At 44.4% G+C, this 24739-nt stretch overlaps 1 protein-coding gene across 5 annotated transcripts in view; it reads right to left on the reverse strand.

The window, feature by feature from the left end:
• Positions 1-9963: 9963 nt before the first annotated feature.
• Positions 9964-24739, reverse strand: part of ZNHIT3 (zinc finger HIT-type containing 3) — a 181930-nt gene continuing 167154 nt past the window's right edge. The window contains exons 5-6 of one of the 5 annotated variants that reach the window (XR_008888852.1): positions 16982-17108; positions 14131-14270 (exon numbers count right to left, since the gene is read on the reverse strand). Coding sequence is in view for 4 of the 5 variants with exons in the window: in XM_056557688.1 (XP_056413663.1) it covers positions 14083-14270 (188 nt within the window). In the remaining variant the exon portion in view is untranslated. Of the gene's footprint in view, positions 14271-16981; positions 17109-24739 lie in introns of all 5 variants that reach the window. The other 4 variants (XM_056557688.1, XM_056557689.1, XM_056557687.1 and 1 more) reach the window with 4 other exon arrangements.

Here is a 24739-nt window from a genome sequence, read left to right on the forward strand (position 1 = left end):
ACAGTGGGACGGAGTTGCAGGACAGTCAGGCAGTTAGCTGGGTTACAGTTAGAAAGAGGGGTAGGGGAAAAAGTGTCAGGGAGGCTAGTCCTGAACTGGCACACCCCAACAAGTTTGCCCGCTTGGCAGATGAGGGGGATGCCATTACAGAGCTAGCAGAACTGCAGCAGGATACCGCCTCTGACCGCCAGGGGGGTGTCTGCTCCAGTAAGGAGGGAGGGAGGAGTACAGTGCAGGCCAGACAGGTACTAGTGGTGGGGGACTCAATTATTAGGGGGACAGACAGGGCAATCTGTCACAAAGACCGGGATCGCCGAACAGTGTGTTGTCTGCCTGGCGCACGAGTTCGGCACATCGCGGATCGGGTTGACAGGTTGTTGGGCGGGGCTGGAGAGGACCCAGCAGTCATGGTACATATTGGCACAAATGACAAAGTAAGAGGTAGGTGGAGTGTCCTTAAAAATGATTTCAGGGACTTAGGCCGCAAGCTTAAGGCAAGGACCTCCAAGGTAGTCTTTTCTGAAATACTACCAGTACCACGAGCCGCACCAGAGAGGCAGCGGGAGATCAGGGAGGTAAACAAGTGGCTCAGAAGCTGGTGTAGGAAGGAAGGGTTTGGGTTCATGGAGAACTGGGCTGACTTCGCTGTCGGTTACCGGCTCTACCGTAGGGACGGGCTGCACCTCAATGGGGAGGGTGCAGCTTTGCTTGGGGAGAAGATGGCTAGAAGGGTGGAGGAGTGTTTAAACTAGGGACTTGGGGGGAGGGAACCTACAGCAAAGAGGGGGAAGATAGTGTAGATAGAGAGGTGGGAATTATAAATGTACCTGGGGGTGGAGCGGAGGGAGGGGTTAGAATAGTTAATAGGAATAAGCTTCATAGGAAAATAAAACTTACACCCTTGAATCCCATTAACCCCAATAACATAAAGGATGGAAATGTAAAGTGTATGTTCACAAATGCCAGAAGCCTAGCAAATAAAATGGGGGAGCTTGAGGCCCTGATACTGGAGGAACATATTGATATAGTTGGGGTCACTGAGACATGGCTGGACTCCTCGCATGACTGGGCTGTCAATCTGCAGGGGTTTACATTGTTTCGCAAGGATAGAATGAACAGAAAAGGTGGTGGAGTCTGTCTGTATGTAAGAAGTAGTATGAAAGTCAGTGTGAACGATGCCATAGTGTGTGATGATTCTGAGGATGTGGAATCATTGTGGGTAGAATTACAAAAGGAGGGAAATACTGAAAAAATAGTATTTGGTGTAATCTACAGACCCCTAATATCACTGAAGAGATAGAAGTTCGGCTTCATAAACAAATAGAGAGGGCCGCCCGGGCAGGTACAGTGGTAATAATGGGAGATTTTAACTATCCAGATATAGATTGGGGTCCGGGGTTGGCTAAAACTACAAAGGGGCGACAATTCCTAAATTTATTGCAGGATAATTTTATGGGCCAGTTTGTGGAGGACCCAACAAGAAGTGATGCCTTGTTGGATCTGATCATTTCCAACAACGCAGAGCTGGTTGGTAATGTAACTGTGCGGGAAAACCTTGGTAATAGCGACCACAATATAGTTACTTTTGACTTAAAATGTAGAAAACAAAAACAGGCAGGGAAGGCAAAAACATATAACTTTAAAAAGGCAAATTTCCCTGGGCTGAGGGCTGCACTACAGGACATAGACTGGGGGGAGGTGTTCTCAAATACTGATACAGAAGGTAAATGGGACATCTTTAAATCAACTCTAAATAACTATACAGCTAAATATATACCAAAGGGGAACAAATATAAACGATTAAAACTAAATCCTACATGGCTGACACATGATGTTAAAAGAGCAATAAACAACAAAAAAATAGCCTTCAAAAAATACAAATCTGATGGGTCAGCTATAACATTTAAACAGTACAAGGAGCTTAATAAAATCTGTAAAAATGTAATAAAAACAGCAAAAATTCTAAATGAGAGACAGCTGGCCAAAGAAAGCAAAACTAATCCTAAATATTTTTTTAGATATATAAATGCAAAAAAAAACAAGGACAGAGCATGTAGGACCCCTTAATAATGATAATGGGGAGGTTGTCACGGGCGATCAAGAGAAGGCGGAGCTACTGAATGGGTTCTTTAGTTCTGTATACACTATGGAAGAAGGAGCTGACATTGGCCAGGTCAGTGCTGGTAACACATCATGTAATATACTGAACTGGCTTAATGTAGAGATGGTACAAGGTAAGTTAAGTGATATAAATGTAAGCAAATCCCCAGGACCGGATGGACTACACCCAAGAGTTCTTAGAGAGGTAAGTTCAGTAATATCTGTACCCCTGTTCATGATATTTAGAGATTCTCTGGTGTCTGGTATTGTGCCAAGGGACTGGCGCAAGGCGAATGTGGTGCCAATCTTCAAAAAGGGCTCTAGGTCTTCCCCAGGAAACTATAGACCGATAAGTTTAACATGCATTGTGGGTAAATTGTTTGAAGGACTTATAATACAATTATCCCCTATGTATTCCTGTATGTAATCCCTTATAAGTGATAGCCAGCATGGGTTTACTAAGGATAGAAGTTGTCAAACCAATCTAATTTGCTTTTATGAAGAGGTGAGTAGAAGCCTTGACAGAGGAATGGCTGTGGATATAGTGTTTCTGGATTTTGCTAAAGCGTTTGATACTGTCCCTCATAGACGTCTGACAGGTAAGTTAAGGTCTTTGGGTTTGGAAATTTTAGTTTGTAACTGGATTGAACACTGGCTCATGGATCGTACCCAGAGAGTGGTGGTCAATGATTCGTACTCTGATTGGTCCCCGGTTATTAGTGGTGTACCCCAAGGTTCAGTACTGGGACCGCTGTTGTTTAATTTATTTATCAATGATATAGAGGATGGTATTAACAGCTCTGTTTCTATCTTTGCAGATGACACCAAGCTTTGTAGCACAGTACAGTCTATAGAGGATGTGCATAAGTTACAAGATGACTTGGATAGACTAAGTGTCTGGGCATCCACTTGGCAAATGAGGTTCAATGTGGATAAATGTAAAGTTATGCATCTGGGTACTAATAACCTGCATGCATCGTATGTCTTAGGGGGGATTAAACTGGCAGAGTCACTGGTAGAGAAGGATCTGGGTGTACTTGTAGATCACAGACTACAGAATAGCATGCAAGGCCGGCAGGATATTGTCATGTATCAAAAGAGGCATGGACTCAAGGGACAGGGACATAATACTCCCCCTTTATAAATCATTGGTACGGCCTTACCTGGAATATGTTGTTCAGTTTTGGGCACCTGTCCATAAAAGGGACACTGCAGAGTTGGAAAGGGTGCAGAGACGCGCGACTAAACTAATATGGGGCATGGAACATCTTAGCTATGAGGAGCGATTAAAGGAGTTACAATTGTTTAGTCTTGAGAAGAGACGTTTAAGGGGGGATATGATAAACGTATATAAGTATATTAATGGCCCATACAAAAAATATGGAGAAAAACTGTTCCAGGTTAAACCCCCCCAAAGGACGAGGGGACACTCCCTCCGTCTGGAGAAGAAAAAGTTTAGTCTCAAGGGGCGACACGCCTTCTTTACCGTGAGGACTGTGAATTTATGGAACGGTCTACCTCAGGAACTGGTCACAGTAGGAACAATTAACAGCTTTAAAACAGGATTAGATACATTTATGGAACAAAATAACATTAATGCTTATGAAGAAATATAAAATCCCATCCCTTCCCCAATATCGCGCCACACCCCTACCCCTTAATTCCCTGGTTGAACTTGATGGACATATGTCTTTTTTCGACCGTACTAACTATGTAACTATGTAACTATGTATATAAGTATATAAATGGCCCATACAAAAAATATGGAGAAAAACTGTTCCAGGTTAAACCCCCCCGAAGGACGAGGGGGCACTCCCTCCGTCTGGAGAAGAAAAAGTTTAGTCTCAAGGGGCGACACGCCTTCTTTACCGTGAGGACTGTGAATTTATGGAACGGTCTACCTCAGGAACTGGTCACAGCAGGAACAATTAACAGCTTTAAAACAGGATTAGATACATTCCTGGAACAAAATAACATTAATGCTTATGAAGAAATATAAAATCTCATCCCTTCCCCAATATCGCGCCACACCCCTACCCCTTAATTCCCTGGTTGAACTTGATGGACATATGTCTTTTTTCGACCGTACTAACTATGCATCCCTGCATTCCCTGTAAACCCAGGGATTTGGGGTGTAAAATCCTCTGGGTCTACCCATGTGGGGTCAGAGGGCTCTGAGGGCACAGAAAGCCCAGAGGGGCCAGGCTCAGAAAGCCCAGATGACGCAGTGGCCGCTGCAGTGGCCTGCCTGCGTCGCCTCCTTGAGGTTGGCACGTCCGAGTCGGCTGAGGATGTGAGCAGGAATGTGCGGTCCTCATCATCACTCACAGACTCCGTCTCTGAGGCCAAAATGTCATAGGCCTCCTCCAGCGAATACATCCCCTATGATGTGACGGACATGTTGTGCTTATACTGTATATATACACAACACAAAAAAAACTGGGGGTGAAAGGGGTGATTTTTTTTTTTTTGTAATGGGGTGACGGGAAAGGGTTAACTTTTTTTTTACTTTACTTTTTATAACAAGGGGATGACAACAACAGGAACGGTGACAAGGGGCGACGATCACAGGTGACACAGGGGCAACTGTCTCAGTTGACAGTAGACGGCAAACTCAGGTGACACAGGGGTGACGGACGGTGATAACGGATGGCTGATTTATATTAAAAAATACCAATCAGCACACCACAGCTACCACAGGGGACACGGGCGACGGTCTCTGGTGACACAGGGGCGACGATCACAGGTGACAGGGGGCGACGATCACAGGGGTGTCAGACTTTGGGGACAAAGGGCGCAGATCACTGACTCTGGTGATAACGGACGGCTGATTTATATTAAAAAATACTAATCAGCACGCCATAGCTATCACAGTGGGACAAGGGGCGATGATTTCAGGGGGAGATGAGGGGGATAATAGGGGGGTTTCAAGCTCTTTTTTTATTTTATTTTTTTTACTTTTTATAACAAGAACAACAGGAACAGCGACACAGGGCGACGATCACAGGTGACAAGGGGCGACGATCACAGGTAACCCAGGGGCGACTGTCTCAGTTGACAGCAGACGGCAAACTCAGGTGACACAGGGGTGACGGACGGTGATAGCGGACGGCTGATGTATATTAAAAAATACCAATCAGCACGTCACAGCTACTACAGGGGACTCGGGCAACAGTCTCTGGTGACACAGGGGCCACGATCACAGGTGACAGGGGGGTGACAGACTTTGGGGACAAGGGGCAACGATCACGGAGGGGATAGCTGTCACAGGGGGACAAGGGGTGATGAGGGGGGTGATCAATGGAGGGTGATCAAAGGATGGGTGGGGGGGGGGTGATGGCAGGGGGGGGGGGTGATGAGGGGGACAATACTGTGGTTTATAGCTGTTTGACTTTTTACTGCTGATCTGCCGTGAAAACGGCAGATCAGACCGCAGCACGTCTTCAGCTCCTGCTCTCCTCTGACAGACTGAGCCACAACAGTCCGGTCACATGATCTGCACTGTGATTGGTCAGACTGTCAGAGGACAGCCAATCAGAGTGATCGCGGGGCGGGACCGCTGTGATTGGTCCCTCTGCCTGTCACAGCGATCCCCTGCTGGCGAAAGCAGCGGAGATTGCTGCGGCTTCACTGTGCAGAACCGCACAGTGAAACTTTTAATACATGACGTACGTATACGTCCAGTTGCGCGAACCTGTCAGCAGCTGTGACGTATGCAGACGTATACATAGCGGTGTCAGGTCCCAGGCCTGATTATGGAAACATACATGTGTTTTATAAATTTATGTATTATCCAAGACATGGGTGAGGGGTCATTCAGACGGTGTATCCGTTTTGTTTATTGCATTTTATTGTGGGTCTGGCTGTTTGTTTGTATCTCCTTTGAAGTCATGCACTCTGGTCTCATCATATAATCAAAGAGATAAGGGGTCAGGAAGAGAGATGCCCCACCTGGTGGGAGCAGAGGGGAGGGGAGGGGGGGGGGAATGGAGTTTCCCTCCAAAGAGGCAGATAAGACTTCAAATGCTGGACTCAACTGGTATTCAATGCTGTGCAAAAAGCTGACAAGTGCTGGACACTCAATGAAGGACTGCTATACCATCATGCTGTAAGAACTTCATCTTTTGTTTTCTGAACTTGCCTTGCTAAACTCTTTCAGATTTTTGTAACTGTATGTCATTTGTTTATTTTTATGCATAGCACTGTGATACCTTTTATCAGATTAAATGTTTAATTAATCAGCTCTGGTCTTTGATCTCTAAATATATGAGCTCACCTTTCTGAAGGCAGCTCTGGAGGAAACACGTTTATCTAAGGGTTAATTTGGTGACTTGCTGCGACTAGTAGTGGATACCCAGAGGTCTGGCGGCTTTAACCCTTGCACCATCACACGCTCTCTAGCGTCTTAGCTGGACCGATAGGGTGTGATCGTGACAACTGGTGGCAGCGTTGGGATATATTTAGAGATTTTTAGTGCTTGCTGAATTTTACCTGTTAGGAAATCTTAGCATTAAAGAAATTACATACATATTCTTGTGTGTAAATTCCAAAGACAGAGCTCAGTGCTGGTTTAAAAGACATACAAAAAGAGTGCAAGACAGTTCTGTCCTCCCCATCTCCTGTTTTACCTCCTCTGTCTCATCTCGGAAATATGGAGGCATGTCACAAGCAGTCCAAGCCTGCACTGGAGCTAATGTGCAAAGAAAAGAACATCCCTACTGCAGGAAAGAACAAGGAACAACTTATTGCTGATCTTGTGGAGTATGATGCCCGTGCAGAAGAGCTGAGTGACATGAGACAAAGTCCTACAGCTGGAACTGCCATCCAAGGACTGATATCTCCTGGGGAATATAACATTACTCCCCATCAGGACAGTACTCCACATGAGGCCTTGGACTCTTATATGAGGACTGCCTTACAACACATTGGGAATGTGGATGCCAATATGAAACTCCAACTGCTTCTCCAGTACCAAACTGCAGAAAGAGAGGCACAGATACGAGCTGCAGAGAGAGAGGCAGAGATACGGGCTGCAGAGAGAGAGAGGCACAGATACGGGCTGCAGAGAGAGAGAGGCGGCAGAGAGAGAGGCCCAGCGGAGCCATGAACTTGAGGTTCTGAGGCTGAGAGGGGATGCTTCATCCGCACGAAGTGATGTGCAGGATCAAGGAGACCACAAACCCCGCTTGGAACTGCCGGCAAACCTTTTCAAATCCCCTCAGGAACACATCCAGATCACCATCTTTCTCCAACATGGGGAAATGTTCCATCTACCTAAGGAACAGTGGGGACGATATCTAACCCCACGGCTGCGAGGGAAAGCTCTGGATGTGTTTGCTTCGCTTCCCTCTGAAAGTGACCAGGACTATGAGGCAATAAAATCTGCCCTGCTAAAAAGTTTTAATCTGACTCCAGAGGCTTATCGGAAAAGATTTAGGACTTTGCAACAAAGCGCCACAGAAAGCTGCACTGAACATGCAGGTCAGCTAAGGACTGCATTCAGGCAATGGACTGGGGGCCTACAAGTCACTACCTATGAGGCCCTGGAGGACTTGATGGTCCTGGATCAGTTTCTCCAAACATGGAGCTTTGAAGCCAGAGAGTGGATTTTGGACCGCAAGCCCAAGACAGCCACGGAAGCAGAACTAGGAGATGACTTTGCCAACAACCGGGCGCCAGCAGCAAAGCGTGGATCTGCACAAGCTGGAGCAAGTACCTGGAGGGGAGCCACACAACCACAAAGCACCACCACATCAGCCGGGAAATTCTTGCCATAATTCCCAAAAGCAACAGGAGCCATATTGGGTCAGGGGGACACCCGCCGATGTTACAGATGCAACAATATTGGGCACCTGAGTGCCACTTGCCCCAACAAAAATAATTCTCCACCAGTATCTGGAGGACACACAGCTGTTCTTCTGGTGTCCGGAGCGGTGGAGAAAAGAGCGGATAACCTGCAGAGTGTAACTGTGGGTGACCGGGTGACAGTGGGTTTGCGAGATTCTGGAGCCTCCTTTACCTCGGTGCGGCCTGAAGTGGTGGATAAAGAGGACATCATTCCAGGTAGAAAATGGCTTTAAAAGGAATTGGAGGTGTGCGGCCTGCTGTACCCATGGCCCGTGTGTACCTGGATTGGGGTACAGGCAAAGGTTTATGGGAGGTGGGGGGTCTCTGAGGCCATCCCTGTAAAAAGAAATTGCATACATATTCTTGTGTGTAAATTCCAAAGACAGAGCTCAGTGCTGGTTTAAAAGACATACAAAAAGAGTGCAAGACAGTTCTGTCCTCCCCATCTCCTGTTTTACCTCCTCTGTCTCATCTTGGAAATATGGAGGCATATCACAAGCAGTCCAAGCCTGCACTGGAGCTAATGTGCAAAGAAAAGGACATCCCTACTGCAGGAAAGAACAAGGAACAACTTATTGCTGATCTTGTGGAGTATGATGCCCGTGCAGAAGAGCTGAGTGACATGAGACAAAGTCCTACAGCTGGAACTGCCATCCAAGGACTGATATCTCCTGGGGAATACAACATTACTCCCCATCAGGACAGTACTCCACATGAGGCCTTGGACTCTTATATGCGGACTGCCTTACAACACATTGGGAATGTGGATGCCAATATGAAACTCCAACTGCTTCTCCAGTACCAAACTGCAGAGAGAGAGGCACGAGCCGCAGAGAGCGAGGCACAGATACGAGCTGCAGAGAGAGAGAGAGAGAGGCACAGATATGGGCTGCAGAGAGAGAGAGAGAGAGAGAGAGGCGGCAGAGAGACTAGTAGTGACTAGCAGTGGATACCCAGAGGGCTGGCGGCTTTAACCCTTGCACCATCACACTCTCTCTAGCGTCTTAGCTGGACCGATAGGGTGTGATCGTGACGAGCGGGAAGGGGTTAAAGTCCCCCATTATTATCACGTCATTTTGACTTGCTGCCTTGTTTATTTGACTCAGTAATTGATCTTCTGTCTCTTCCAATATGTGTTTGGTGGCTTATAACAAACCCCTATCAGGATTTTTTAAAATTTTTTATCTCCATATATTTCTACCCATAATGACTCCACATTATCGTTTCCCTCCCATATATCCTTCCGCAGTGCGGCCTTCATACTCGATTTCACATACAGACAAACTCCTCCCCCTTTTGTCCGATCCTTCCTGAATAGACTATTACCCTGTATGCTGACTGTCCAGTCACAGCTGTCATCAAACCAAGTTTCTGTTATACCCACTGTCATAATTTTCTTCAGACATCAACCACTCCAGTTCATCAGTTTTATTGGTCAGACTTCTGGCATTGGTCAACATGCATTTCAATGGTGTATGTTTTTTCTTCCTATGAACTATTCTAATCCCTATTAACTATTCTAACTAGAGATAAGCGAACTTGCAGTAAATTCGATTCGTCACGAACTCTGCTCGGCCGTTGATAACTTATCCTGCATAAATTAGTTCAGCTTTCAGGTGCTCCCGTGGGCTGGAAAAGGTGGATACAGTCCTAGGAGACTCTTTCCTAGGACTGTATCCACCTTTTCCAGACCACCAGAGCATCTGAACTAATTTATGCAGGATAAGTCATCAACTGCCAAGCCGAGAAGTTCGTGACGAATCGAATTTACTGTAAGTTCGCTCATCTTTAATTCTAACCCCTCCCTCAGCTCCACCCCAAGGTACATTTATAAGTCCCCCCTCTCTATCAACACTATCTTCCCCCTCTATGTTGTAGGTTCCCTCCCCTCCAGTCCCTAGTTTAAACACTCCTCCACCCTTCTAGCCATCTTCTCCCCAAGCACAGCTGCACCCTCCCCATTGAAGTGCAGCCCGTCCCCTCCATAACAGCTTCATTAATGTACTTGCTAATTTTTTTTGCCTTATTCACACTAAAATTGATGTTAGAAGCCTGCCAGTGTTAAAATGCACGAGGTGAATCGGAAGATGCAATGCCTTTTTCAAGGCATTCCAAAAATTAACTACCTTCTTGGGAGTAGCAAGAGCTTTTTAGTCTTCCAAGCGAAGATGATGACACTGATTTCTCCAGACATTCAAAAAATTATCCCTTTTTGGAAGTAACTATAGATTTGGTGGACTGTAATTAGCCACTGTACAGCAGGAGTTGCTGGACTGGTGTTACTGGCATCTGCCAGCACAAGGTGACGAACTGGTGTTACTGGCATCATTAGGGGACAGCAGGAGGAGGTGGACTGGTGTTCCTGACATTAGCCAGCATACAGCAGGGGTGGTGGTAGTAGTGTATTGATCAGTGACATCTGGCACAGGAGGTTTAAAGTCTCCACTGATCCATACCTGATTCATTTTGGTGAATGTCGGTTTTTCCATGTTTCTGACTGACAATCTTGTTCACTTTGGTGTAATGATGCCACCTACTGCACTGAACACTCGCTCTGAAGAGACACTGGAGGGTGAACAAGACAGAACACCCAGGCCTAACTGGGCAAGTTCTGACCAATGGTTTAATCTGGTGACCCAGGAGTCCATGGGCTCATGAAGTCTTGTCAGAGAAAGGGCACTGCTAAGTTAGGCCTTTCCCTGGTTGTTTAAGTGGTGGTTCACATCCCTGTGGTGAAAATTGATGTCTGGGGCGAATGCCAGATACAGAAACTTTGTCATCATGTGCTCCAGCGTCTTTCTCTTGTAGGGGTAGTGCTAGCAGAGGGAGTGGAGTGTTGACTGGACCCCTGTTTGGCAGGTATTTGGTGCTGGAAAGCCGTGGCAAACTGGCTGTGTAGCTTCTCTTTATAGAACTCCAATTTAGCTTTCTTAGAAGGCGAGAAAAAATTCCCCAATTTTGGCTTTATACCGAGGGTCTAAGAGTGTTGCTATGCAGTAGTCACTTCTTTCCCATAAGCTGGCAATATGCCTGTTACTTTGCATTAAAGAAAGCATGCAGTTAGCCATCCGTGCCAGCTTTTTTGAGGGCCCGGCTTGTTTCGCCTCCATACCATACTACCATGGTCCTCCATCCTTTTCTGAGAGGTTGGCTCTAAATTCAGTGTCGCCTATCCTTTCAATCAACACATTTTACTCCTCCACAGGTCCTACTTTCTCTTCTTCCTCATTCAAGTCCTCCTCCTCAAGGAGAACATCTGTACTGCTGCCAGCCAGATGGGAACTCTCCTCCAGCCCTCCTTCAATCATCACCTTAAGAGTTTGATGTAAAACAAATATCAGCAACATTACATCACTAATTCCGCTGTTCTCAGCAGTTAGTCACAATAATCGGCACAGCTCGAGTAAAACCTCCAGCAGTTGCAAGTACTATAAATACCAGGGATCCAATTCGGAGGCTTGATGGCACAAATGGGGTGTTCCATCCACAAACAATAACAGTACACCATGCAGAGGTAAGTATGAAAAATTGGAGGCACTCACCACATTCTGTGCTCAATGTAGATTTATTAATCTTTGTGCAGCATACCGCAACGGGGCCCGCAATAGACTCCACAAGCAGAGCTGCAGTGACAGCGGCCATATAGGTGTTTCATCAGACTACCTTATCATATGATAATAGGATTTTCTGGTTTTATGTGTCAATCAGCTCATAGGCCATTAGAAGACAGCCAGATAAAGAGCAGTTTTACCCATATGGGCTCACTCACTGTTCCCTGCAGCCAGTCTGAATGGAGAGAGCAGGACAGAAATAAGTAACAGATAACCTGGTATAAGCTAACTTGGGATTATCATGTTATGTGCTGGTCATCTGACGTGATGCCACAGCCACCACCTGGTCCTCTCGCTTCCTCTGGGCGTCAAAACGCCATGCTTTCTACATATTGTCCTCGATTTTCCACATTTATTCTTCTCATACAAGAAATAGTACTCTAGTATAAGCAGAGGTTTTCAGCACGATTTTTCATGCTGAAAACACCCCCCTCGGCTTATACTTGAGTGGAAAAAAAAATCACTTTAGGCATACCGGTGGGGGTTTGGCCGGGCCGTCCATCTTCACTGCAGGGTGACAGGGGGTCATATGGACAGGGGGGGTCTGGATGATTACAGGGCTGGGAGGATGATGGATGATGATGATGGGGTAGGGGGGATGATGACAGGGGGGGGGATGATGACAGGGGGGGATGATGTATTTCCCACCCTAGGCTTATACTCGAGTCAATATGTTTTCCTGGGTTTTTGGGGTGAAATTAGGAGCCTCGGCTTATATTCGGAACGGCTAATACTCAAGTGTATATGGTAAATTATTTATTGTAGCTTTACATCTACAATATGCCTTTACATCTCTTTTACATTGTTTTACACATACAATGTTAATTCCTAACATGTTTTTAGCAATTTTTCGGAAAATTTTTAAATCTGATTTTTCAGGCACCAGTTTAGTTCTGAAGTAAATTTGAGGGGACTGTATGTTAGCTACCCTCATAAGTCAACCAATTTTAAAAACTACACCTATCAAAGTATTCAGAATTACATTTAACAAGTTTATTAACCCATTAGGTGTTTCACAGAAATTAAAGCAAAGTAGAGGTGAAACTTACAAATTTCATTTCTTTCTGTAACACAGAATGAATGCCGAGTTGCATTTTTCCAATTCTGATGTATTATGAGATATTACTGTTAGGATTCTGCTAGCTGGATGTGGATCCTCTGTGTCAGCGAGGGATGGGCGTGGACCGTGTCGGTGGACCGGTTCTAGGTTGCTACTGGTTTTCACCAGAGCCCGCCGCAAAGCGGGATGGTCTTGCTGCGGCGGTAGCAAAAAGGTCGTATCCACCGGCAACGGCTCAACCTCGCTGACTGCTGAGAAGGCGTGGGACAGAAGGACTAGGCAGAGGCAAGGTCAGACGTAGCAGAAGGTCGGGGAAGGCGGCAAGGTTCGTAGTCAATAGCAATAGCAGAAGGTCTGGAAACACAGGCTTTGGACAACATTAAACTCTTTCTCTGGCACAAGGCAACAAGATCCGGCAAGGAAGGAAAGGGGAAGTGAGGTATATGGACAGGGAGCAGGTGGAAGCTAATTAGACTGATTGGGCCAGGCACCAATCACTGGAGAGCGGAGCCGCGCGCGCCAGAACATGACAGCCGGGGACCGGGACTGGTAAGTGGCTTGGGATGCGATTCGCGAGCGGGCACGTCCCGCTATGCGAATCGCATCCCCATCGTGAATGTCAGTGCAGCGCTCCCGGTCAGTGGGTCTGACCGGGGCGCTGCAGAGAGGAGAACGCCGCGAGCGCTCCGGGGAGGAGCAGGGACCCGGAGTGCTCGGCGTAACAATTACATATGAGGCACTACATGACACATGGGCCTCAGGCATGAAGAAGCATGAATAAGCAAGGATCTTGAGACATCATAAGGTTAGGATATTTTGTTAGCATCATATCAAGTTGGGGAGCAAAAATATTTTTGGGAGACGAGTGGATGCTTTCATTGGTACCATTCTGGGGCATCTTTAGGGTTAACCGTAGGCCGTGGTGAGCTCCTAGCGATCGCTTGGGAATGCTGAGATTAGATCATGGCACTGGATCACAGAACGGTCTTTGCGCCCGGAAAAGAGGCGACCGTTCATTACATCCACATACATGTGTACATGGTGTTGCAGCAGGGAGGCTGCTTCCATCACACACTTTTTGCATAAAGGGGTTAAGCTGCCTGAAACAAAAACCATTTGGTTTTGCCCATAGCAACCAATCAAATCCCAGATTTCATAGCTTAACAAGCTCTTGTTAAAATGAAAGCTGAGCTGTGAACGGTTGCTATAGGGAAGATCAGACAATTTTTGTTTGAAATAGAATGAAATCTGGGCAAATGACATGAAATGTTTAAGAAGTAAAATGTAAGACTTGTGAAAAAATGCCAGTATTCGTAAATTAGGCCATGCAAATGTTTGCTCCAAATTGCAGAATAGCTTTTAAATATTTGTAACTCAGTTTTTATTAAAAGATAAGTCTTTACAGGACTAGAAAAAACACATGTATATAAAATACAACTAATAGATTAAGATAAATGTATTACTTTAGGTTAAAGTTCCTTTTTTTCCCTCTGCTTCTACAAGTGACAGACACTTATCAGCAAATTCTACAAACAATGGCTCTTGCATATACTTTTTTAGTGCTTCATCTTTATGCTCTGTCTGGTCAAGTGTCACAATCAGCTGTCGCAAATGTGTATTCAGTAATAAATCCTTCAGCTCTTCCGATTTGCCTGAAAAAAATGTACATTACATTGTTTATAATGCACTGAAGCATGTTCAGGATTTTCAACAGTTACAGTTAGCATTTAGTAATTATAAAACAAACCCAGAGCAATGAAGATAGTGAAATCTACAAGACTAGGCAGAAAGAGGCCAAGCAAGTTATAAGAACTTCTAAAGTGCAAGAAAAACTAGCTCTGGGTCATGTTCCCCTATCCTTTCAATCGCCAAAGTCTCCTCCTTTTGAATGGATGCAGCTCATTCATGTTTCAATGGGTGGGGTGGCTGATTTGTGGGAGGGAGGAAAATGGAATTGTGGGATTTGTAGTCAAAAAAAAGAAAAGTCAAACAAGAAATACCAGTTCACAAAAAGCTAGCTACAGTGTTATGGTTATCTCAAAACATAGCCATTTAGCCCCAAGACAAGTGCAGACCCTTCCTAAGCATATACATTACTGTCTGCCAGGTAAATACTAAAATCACCTTATGGTGGCTAATCCCTTTAATGAATACTTTTGTTCAGTTTTTACAGAAGAAAAAGGACCTCAATTAGGGAGGAAGACTAATGAATCGTTTGATGCATGTGTTTTTACAGAGGAAGAGGTTCCACGTTTGCTGTCTAAAGTGAAGACAAATAAGTCACCGGGGCCTTCTGCTGCATGGGAGGTTTCTGTCCTCCCTGAACTCTCCTTAGGAAACCTGCGTTACGGTTTTACAGGTGAGATTATTAAAAGAGCTTAGTAAAGAGCTTAGTGGTGAGATAGCAAAACCGTTAAACAGATTTATTTAACCAAACACTGGTAACAGGAGTCATCCCGGAAGATTGGAAATTATCAAAAGTCGTGCCCATTCACAAGAAAGGCAGTAGAGAGGAGTCCAGCAACTATAGGCCAGTAAGTCTGACATAAATAGTGGGGAAATTAATGGAAACCCTACTAAAGGATAGGATTGTGGAACATCAAAAATCTCATGGATTGCAAGATGAAAAACAACATGGGTTTACTTAAGGGAGATCATGTCAAACAAATTTTATTGATTTTTTTTGACTGGGTAACTAAAAATACATGGCGGAGGGGCAGTAGATATCGCATATCTAGATTTTAGTAAGGCTTTTGACACCGTCCCACATAGAAGAATTATCAATAAACTGCAGTCATTAAGCTTGGACTCCCATATTGTTGAGTGGATTAGGTGACAGACAACAGAGGGTTGTAGTCTATGTAGTATATTCAGAGCAAGGTCTTGTTACCAGTGGGGTACCTCAGGGATCTGTACTGGGTTTAATATCTTCAATAGTTATATTGCAAAAGGTCTTGATGGTAAGGTATATCTTTTTGCTGATGACACAAAGACATGTAACAGGGTTGATGTTACTGGAGGTATACGCCAAATGGAAAAGGATTTCGGAAAACTAAGAATGGTCAAAACTCTGGCAACTGAAATTTAATGTGGATAAGTGCAAAATAATGCACTTGGGGCGGAAAAACCCTCGGGCAGAATATAGAATATTTGACACAGTCCTGACCTCAGTATCTGAGGAAAGGGATTTAGGAGTAATTATTTCAGAAGACTTAAAGGTAGGAAGACAATGTAATAGAGCAGCAGGAAACGCTAGCAGAATGCTTGGATGTATAGGGAGAGGTATAAGCAGTAGAAAGACAGAAGTGCTCATGCCGCTGTACAGAACACTGGTGAGACCTCACTTGGAGTACTGGAGGCTATATCTCCAAAAGGATATAGATACTCTAGAGAGTTCAGAGAAGAGCTACTAAACTAGTACATGGATTGCAGGATAAAACTTACCAGGAAAGGTTAAAAGGACCTTAACATGTATAGCTTGGAAGAAAGAATAGACAGAGGGGATATGATAGAGACTTTTAAATACATAAAGGCAATCAACACTGTAAAGGAGGAGAGCATATTTAAAAGAAGAAAAACTACCATAAGAGGACATAGTTTTAAACGGTACTCTGGTGGAAAACTTTTTTTTTTTATCAACTGGTGCCAGAAAGTTAAACAGATTTGTAAATTACTTCTATTAAAAAATCTTAATCCTTCCAGTACTTATTAGCTGCTGAATACTACAGAGGAAATGATTTTCTATTTAGAACACAGTGCTCTCTACTGACATCTCTGTCTATTTTATGAACTGTCCAGAGCAGAATAGGTTTGCTATGGGGATTTTCTCCTATTCTGGACAGTTAAGCAGAAAGGTCAGCAGAGAGCACTGTGCTCGTGATGTCAGAAGAGAGCTCTGTGTTCCAAAAAGGAAAGAATTTCCTCTGTAGTATTCAGCAGCTAATAATTTCTAGAAGGATTAAAGTTTTTTAATGGAAGCAATTTACTAATCTGTTTAACTATCTGGCACCAGTTAATTTAAAAAAAAAAAAAAAAAAAAAAAGGTTTCCACTGGAGTACCCCTTTACATTAGAGGTGTAAAGGTTTAAAAGTAATATCAGGAAGTATTACTTTACTGAGAGAGTAGTGGATGCATGGAATAGCCTTCCTGCATAAGGCTATCCTTCATATAAAATAGGGCCAGGGACTATTGATAGGATTCAGATTATTGGGCAGACTAGATAGGCCAACTGGTTCTTATCGGCCAACACATTCTATATTTCTTTAAGTTATTGACAAGAAAGAAAAAAAACTTTGGGAGCGGTTTCTAATCCAAAACAGACATGTTCATATTTTCTACACGTTTTCAAGTGAAAACACTTACACTTTGTGAGTGGCCAAACATCACTGACCACTCACTATGAAAATCAGGCATCTCTCTCTGGAGGTTTATATGTATCAGCTATCTCTCTCCTGGGGAATCCAAAGAATCCTCCAGATGACAATGTGAACTAAAAAAGAAAAGAAAAACCAATCAGCGGACACACCTCCCTATTCACACTTTGCTCCAAAGCACTTCACGCATCAAAGTGTTCACACTTACTTCACCGAGGGGAGTCTTTTCCTGGTCAGAACTCCCCTCGTGCCGGCAAGCTTATCGTCCCCCTCCGAGGCTCCAGCAGTTTCAAACAGGTAAGTTTCTTGGTATATCTTCCATCCACAGGCTGTGTTATCTTTACTGCTACAGTGTAACAGATTAAGAAGACTGCAATCTCTCAATAGTTACATACAAGAGATTACATTTATTGTAACAGGACATTTAAAACATAAAAAGGTTCCGACGCGTTGCGGAGGGACTCCTCCTTCCTCAGGGAATATTAAACACATGAGCTCCTCTTCCTATTAACCCCTTCAAACCCGGAAATTACATCAAGTTACAAAGCCCACCTTCCATACATACTAAATTTACACATAAATAAGTATATAAAAACACATTTAATGAAATGATAGAGAGGGTATAAGTTATCATCTGTGTTTTTATATACTTATGTGTAAATTTAGTATGTATGGAGGGTAGGCTTTGTAACTTGATGTAATTTCCGGGTTTGAAGGGGTTAATAGGAAGAGGAGCTCATGTGTTTAGTATTCCCTGAGGAAGGAGGAGTCCCTCCGCAACGCGTCGGAACCTTTTTATCTTTTCAATGTCTTGTTACAATAAATGTAATCTCTTGTATGCAACTATTGAGAGATTGCAGTCTTCTTAATCTGTTACACTGTAGCAGTAAAGATAACACAGCCTGTGGACGGAGGATATACCAAGAAACTTACCTGTTTGAAACTGCTTGAGCCTCGGAGTGGGACGATAAGCTTGCCAGCACGAGGGGAGTTCCGACCAGGAAAAGACTCCCCTCGGTGAAGTAAGTGTGAACACTTTGATGCGTGACGTGCCTTGGAGCAAAGTGTGAATAGGGAGGTGTGTCCGCTGTTTAGTTTTTCTTTTCTTTTTAGTTCACTTTGTTAAGTTATTGAAAGAGCTTTATGAATTGTTTGGTCATTACAAGTCATACAATAAATTACAATCCCACAAAGCATGACAGTACAATACATAGCACAGGTTCCCTAATCCATACATTGCACAGCATGCTACTGTAAGGCTATGTTCAGGCCACGTTCACACGTCGCAATTTCCTTGACTGATTCCGCATTGGAATCGGGCATGGAGATTCCGCTGCAGCAGAGTCCTGTTGAATTCAATGGGATTCTGCTGTGAACACTGTGGAATTTCCATGCCAGATGTCTAAGGAACAGAAATTCCATTTTGAATGGAATTCTTTGTGCGGAGACTGCACAGAATACATAGCAGTCTATGAGACAGCACATTCCTGTGCGGTCCGAGTGGCGGAAGATTATGCCGGTGCTCCACATTTCCGCACGGAGATTCTCTGTACGGTCATTCCGTTGTGTGAACATAGCAGACACGATGGAAATTCCGTATGGATTTCCACATCTTATTCTGCATTTCTGCATTTGATTGCCGCATAAATTTAGAGCCAATACACTTCAATGGGATTCCGCTGTCCCAATCACACAGTAGAAATTCCGCATTGGTCTTTCCGCTGCAGGAACTCTGCTTTCTGCAGGCTCTACCCTCAATTTGTGCGGAATACGGAATACCATTGAACTTAGTGGGGCTCTTTTTTTTCCCCATCCAAATAAAAAATTGTCACAGATTTAGTTTGGACTCCGCAAGTAATGAAAGAAAATCCCCATTTTCTGTACACTGAGAATTTATGCGGAATTTCCGCATTCTTATGCGCAAATTCTGACGTGTGAACATAGCCTAACACTCCACTCAGTCCTGAAAGAGAAAAACACCAAATTCTAAATAACCAAACAATTCAAGCTGTGATCAGGGGAGTAGCGGCTTCAGTGCATCATAAATCTATACTATTGGCACAAATGATGGCCTGAGATAGTCACATAGGGTCCTTGTCAGGTTAGCATATAATATAGGGGGAGACGCCAAACTTGGGGATAGACACACAACATACACACTAACTACTAAAGTGAATAACAATATCAATGGCACATGTGAAAGGAAGGCAGCAAGTAGGAAGTGAATTCCTAAAGCATACCTGTCAAGTCACAGAAAAAAATATTGCCCATTTAGGGTACTCACTAGGGCATGCAAATGCTTTACATGTCTTTTTGTGTCTAGCTTCTATATTTGGCTTATAAATCCCTCTGTTCTGATGCTTACTCATTCTGAAATCCTTACTCCTTAATCCTTGTTGTTTTGGAATAAAGTACATTATGCAAGATATGTGAGTGCCAACTAATCTATTCTACAATATTGATGAGAAAGATTTATTTTCTATGGCTAGAGCACCATTGGAATAAAGCAGATTGAGAGGAGCATCAAGCTTAGAAATGCTGGTGTGACTCTTCTTTAAAAGAGTTAATTCGGAAATCAACTGCCCCTTTGGGACCCCTTAGGCATCAGGTTCCAAGTGTGACTGCTACCTCTGGCAGCAGAGTAACTATAGGGGCTGTAAAGTGCTAAGTAAAGTAATTCCTATAACAGACGGTCATGAGACCTAACAGGTCCTCTATAAATCCATTTTAATTTTTCATCTAGCCCAGACAACAAAGAAGGCTACAGAGGCTACAGAGTGTGTCAGACAGCTTTGTCTCTTGCTTCTGCTGTTATTCCTAGCCTCTATAGGCACACACATTTTCATACCCTACACTGATAAACTGATTCAAACACAGGACCCCTGTTGTTATACTGGAGGATTTCATCAACACCCCCAACCCCCCTCGGACCAAGTGACAGTAGCTCACTGTCTGCATTGCCTATTAAAGAAGACAGGAGAAAACAGCAATAAAAGTCCACAGTCTTCTCTGACACATAGAAAGAAGGCAAGGGGAGTTGCAGGAAAACAAATGTAAGGCACTTGTACAGTCACATGCACAGTTTAGGGGTCCGACTGCCAATTGTTTTAGAGATACAGAATCAGCCCCTGCTAGTGATATGTTAATGCACTGCTTTGTGCAATTGAGGCGTTAGCTTGCATATCCAGCATCCCTGCCTCCGTTCCCTTTGCTCCCTTATGCCACCCTACTTTCAGAATATTCATAGATCCCTTTCATCCATGTCAGTGCGAGGTGGGCAGGCATATTGGAGCAGAGAAGATGGAAGCAGGGATGTAATTTATTGTATGATTTGTTATGACTGAATGTTCACCCAAGCTCTTTCAATAAACGTTTGCCTTAACCCGTTAAAAACCCAGGACGTACCTGTACGCCCAAGGAATTCCAGTCCCGGCTGCGTGCCGGGCGGGGACCGGACCAGGATGCCTGCTGAAATCATTTAGCAATCGGGTCCCCGGTGACCCGGAAAAAAAGGGTGACAGGTGCAGTGTCGGACAGCACCTATCACCCGTTAGCAGCAGGAGTGAGGTGGCACTGGTGCCATCTCATGATCATCCTGATTCGTTGTCCGTTAATCAGGATGCCTGCTGTGGGGGTGTCCCTAATGGCACACACTCCCGCCCCTACTCCAGAGGGCGAGAGCATGTACCTGAAGTGGGGGCCCCCGCTCCCCTGGATTGGCGGCGGGATTGGGGCCCCCAGAGTGGAGACAGCTGCGGCAGCAGGCAGGATCTGGCACGTGCAGCAGCAGGAGGTAAGGCTGGCCTCCTGCTGTTGCTTAGCAACAATTCCCAGAATGGACAAAAGGGCATGCTGGGAGTTGTTGCTATGCAACAGCAGAAGGCACAACTACAACTCCCAGCATGCCCCTTGGTAGTTTTTTCGATGAAAAAGTGTGCCTCCAGCAATTGCATAACCACAACCCCCAGCATGCACAAATTACCAAAAGGCATGCTGGTAGTGCATGCTGAGAGTTGTTGTTTTGCAACAGCTGAAGGTACACTGGTTGCGAAACAGAGTTTGTTACAGTATTTGGCAACCAGTGTGCCTCCAGCTGTTGCAAACTACAACTCTGATGGACCATACATGCTAGGAGTTGTTTTGCAACAGCTGGAGGCACAATGGTTGCGAAACACTGAGTTAAGTAACAAGCTCTCAGTGTTTTGAAACCAGTGTGCCTCCAGCTGTTGCATAACTACAAGTCCCAGCATGGCCTTTGGCTGTCCATGCATGCTGGTAGTTATGCAACAGCTGAAGGCACACTGGTTGCAAAACACTAAGTTAAGTAACAAACTGTGTTTTTCAACCAGTGTGCCTCCAGCTATTTGCATAACTACAACCCCCAGCATGCATGGACAGCCAAAAAGCATGCTGGAAGTTGTAGTTTTGCAACAGCTGGAGGTTGCCCCCCTCCCAAGTGAATGTACAGGGTACATTCACATGGGCGGGGGTTTACAGTGAGTTTCTCGCTGCAAGTTTGAGAGGCAGCAAATTTTCCCATGCAGCTCAAACTCCCAGCGGGGAAACTCACTGTAAATCCCCACCCTTGTGAATGTACCCTAAAAACACACTACACCACACCCACACAAAATAAAGGGTAAAACACTACATATAACCCTACACAGCTCCCCCCCACCCATTAAAAATTTAAAACATCTGGTACAGCTCAGTTTACAAAACGGAGACTCCAGCTGTTGCAAAACAACAAATCCCAGTATTGCCGGACAGCCATTGACTGTCCAGGCATGTTGGGAGTTTTGCAACAGCTGGAGGCACCCTGTTTGGGAAACACTGCCGTCGGGTAATTTTGGTAGAGGTCTAATTCTTGCATCTGTGTCTGTCCCTATGCAAATCCCTAATTTAGGCCTCAAATGCGCATGGCGCACTCTCATTTCATAGCCCAGTCATGTTTCAAGGCAACAGTTTAGGGCCACATATTGGTTGTAAAGTAGTCTATGGCGCACTTCGTCAGGAGAGAAGGAGCGCCATTGGGCTTTTGAAGAGAGAATGTGTCTGGAATTGAAGACCATGGCCCTTATTTACTAAGAGTGGAGTGTAGGTTTCTTTGTGGGTTTTAATTCCCTACAATTTATTTTCCATGGTATTTACTAAAGGTTTCCCCACTTTGCTTTTTTATTTTATTTTATACACATGCTCTGATTTGTCTGGTTTTCCTCAGCTCAAATCCACCACATTTTATGTGGAAACCTTAGTAAATGTGTAGGTTTTTGTGAAAATGTTGGGAACATGCCCCTTTTCGGAGACCAAACCCCTTTTCCCAGCGGCCACGCCCCTTTTGGGGTTTTCTTAGCAAAATGGAGTGTTAGTTGGGGTTTTTTCCAATTCTGGCGCAGACGGAATTTCTGGCGCACAACCCGAACAATGGACGCCCACCCACACATGTGACCCCATTTTGGAGAATATGCCCCTCAAGGATTGTAACAAGGGGTGCAGTGAGCATTTACACCACACTGGTGTCTTACAGATTTTTTTGAACAGTGGACTGAGAAAATGAAAAATAAAATTTTTCATTTGCACAGCCCACTGTTCCAAAGATCTGTCAAACGCCAGTACTCACTGTAACCCTCACTGTAACAAGGGTTACAGTGAGTACTTACACCTCACAGGTTTTTTGAACAGTGGGCCGTAAGTGTGAAAAATTTGATTTTTCACACTATATTGATAGTGTCACCCCAAATGTTTCATTTTCACATGGGGTAATAGGGCAAAAGGCCCCCAAAATTTGTAGTGCAATTTCGCCTGAGAAAGAAAATACCCCGTATATGCTCAGCATAGAAGGAGTGCCATTGGGCTTTTTCGAGTGAAAAGTTTGTTGGAATTGAAGTGGGGGGGCCATGTGTGTTTACAAAGCCCCCATTGTACAAGAACAGCAGTAACCCCACACAACTGACACCATTTTGAAAACGACACCCCTCAAGGAACGTAACAAGGATAATAGTGAGTACTTACAGCTCACATTTTTTTTTTTTTGGAACAGTGGGCTGTAAAAGTGAAAGAATTGATTTTTAAAGAGAAGAGAAAAAAACATCTCCACAAAATTTGTAGCCCAATTTCTCCAGAATTTACCCCATATAATGCGGAAAAGCACTATGCAGGTGAAAAAGAGGGCTTAGGAGTGAGACAGCACCGATGAGATTTGAGGCCTAAAGTGGTGCTTTGCACTGCAATGGTTGAGCTTCTGACATAAAATCTAAAAAAAAAAATTAAAAAAACCCGGCAAGTGACCACAATTTTTTAACTACACTCTTCAAGGAACAGTGAGTACTTACATTTCACAGGTTTTTTGAAAAATTTGATTTCTTTTACACTAAAGTGCTAGGGTTACCCAATTTTTTCCATTTTCACAAGGGGTAATGGGAGAAATTGGGTTGCAAATTTTGGAGGGCTTTTTCTCCTAACTATGGAAATACATCCACATATGGGGTAACGTGCTAGGCGGGCGCACAACAAGGCTCAGAAGTCATAGAGGTCTGTTTGCATTTGTGGCCTATGGCATATCAGTAGCTGAAGGTTACATACATTCAGAGGAAAATAAAAGAATGAAACACCCACATGTGATACCATTACAGAAAGTACCTACCCTGAGGAATGGGTATATGGCTAAAGAGGACATTTTGAACGCACGGGTGTTTCCTAAATTTATTTTCCAGGAATGGATGAAGGGTAGCTTTTGAAAATTGCAATTTTCAACCTATGCTCTGCTTCATCATTCTGTGAACAACTAACATGTGACTCCTAATTGTCGCCTGTAAATACGACAGAGCTCATGAGCGGGAACTCTTCGCATTTGAGGCCGATGTGTCTTACGGACCTAACAGTTACATACATTCAGAGGAAAATACAAAAAAGGAACACCCACATGTGAGCCTATTACAAACAGTACACCCCCTCGGGAAGGTGTATAGGTGGAGTGGAGATTTGGAAACAGACGGGTGTTCCCTAAATTTATTTTCCAGGAATGGATGAAGTGAATGGATGAAGTATTGCAATTTCAATACTGATATGCCAATTATTTTCCCAGAATGACCCAGAGTTTAGCCGAAAGTGAAATTGATGCCCGCCACAAACCCTATGTTTTGAATCATCATTCTGGGAATGTGATGTGTGTGGCTGTCCCTAATCTGATACCTCAAATGCGCACCCAGCTCAGGTGGGGAGAGAGCGCTGCTCATCTCAGGAAACTTGCAATCCCCTAATGCTGTTGACTGTGTCCCATGACCCATTTTTTTGAAAAATAAAATAAAATAAAAGATATCAGGGGTATTGGAAAAGAGGTTTTGGGGGGTGGGGGTGTCTGGTTTTAAAATTTGGAAGACAATGTACTCTGGACTAGTATACTGGAGTATAATTCTGGGGAATTAAAATGAGGGAAAATGACTAAAAATGTAGTGCTCCATGGAAGTGTGATACTCCCTGAAGCAGTTGAGTGGTGGAATCCCTTTCCTGTGACACACACTGCATTTTCCCCCTTCTTTCTAGTGTGGGGGACCTGGACACTGAAAAGTGATGGCCGGGGATGATCCGGGGAACTGAAGTTTCAGAGGTGCTCTCACCCGCTCTTTGGCGGTCACCAAAGTTGAGAGCCTTAAGAACTTCCTCTTGGAACTCCAGGAATGCCCCCGTGTTGCCAGCGTATTGGGAAAGTAAAAAAAATAAAAAAAAGTGTTATAAATAGCAACCTGTACCA

The sequence above is a fragment of the Hyla sarda genome, chromosome 2, assembly GCF_029499605.1.
Source record: "Hyla sarda isolate aHylSar1 chromosome 2, aHylSar1.hap1, whole genome shotgun sequence".
Lineage (NCBI taxonomy): Eukaryota > Metazoa > Chordata > Amphibia > Anura > Hylidae > Hyla > Hyla sarda.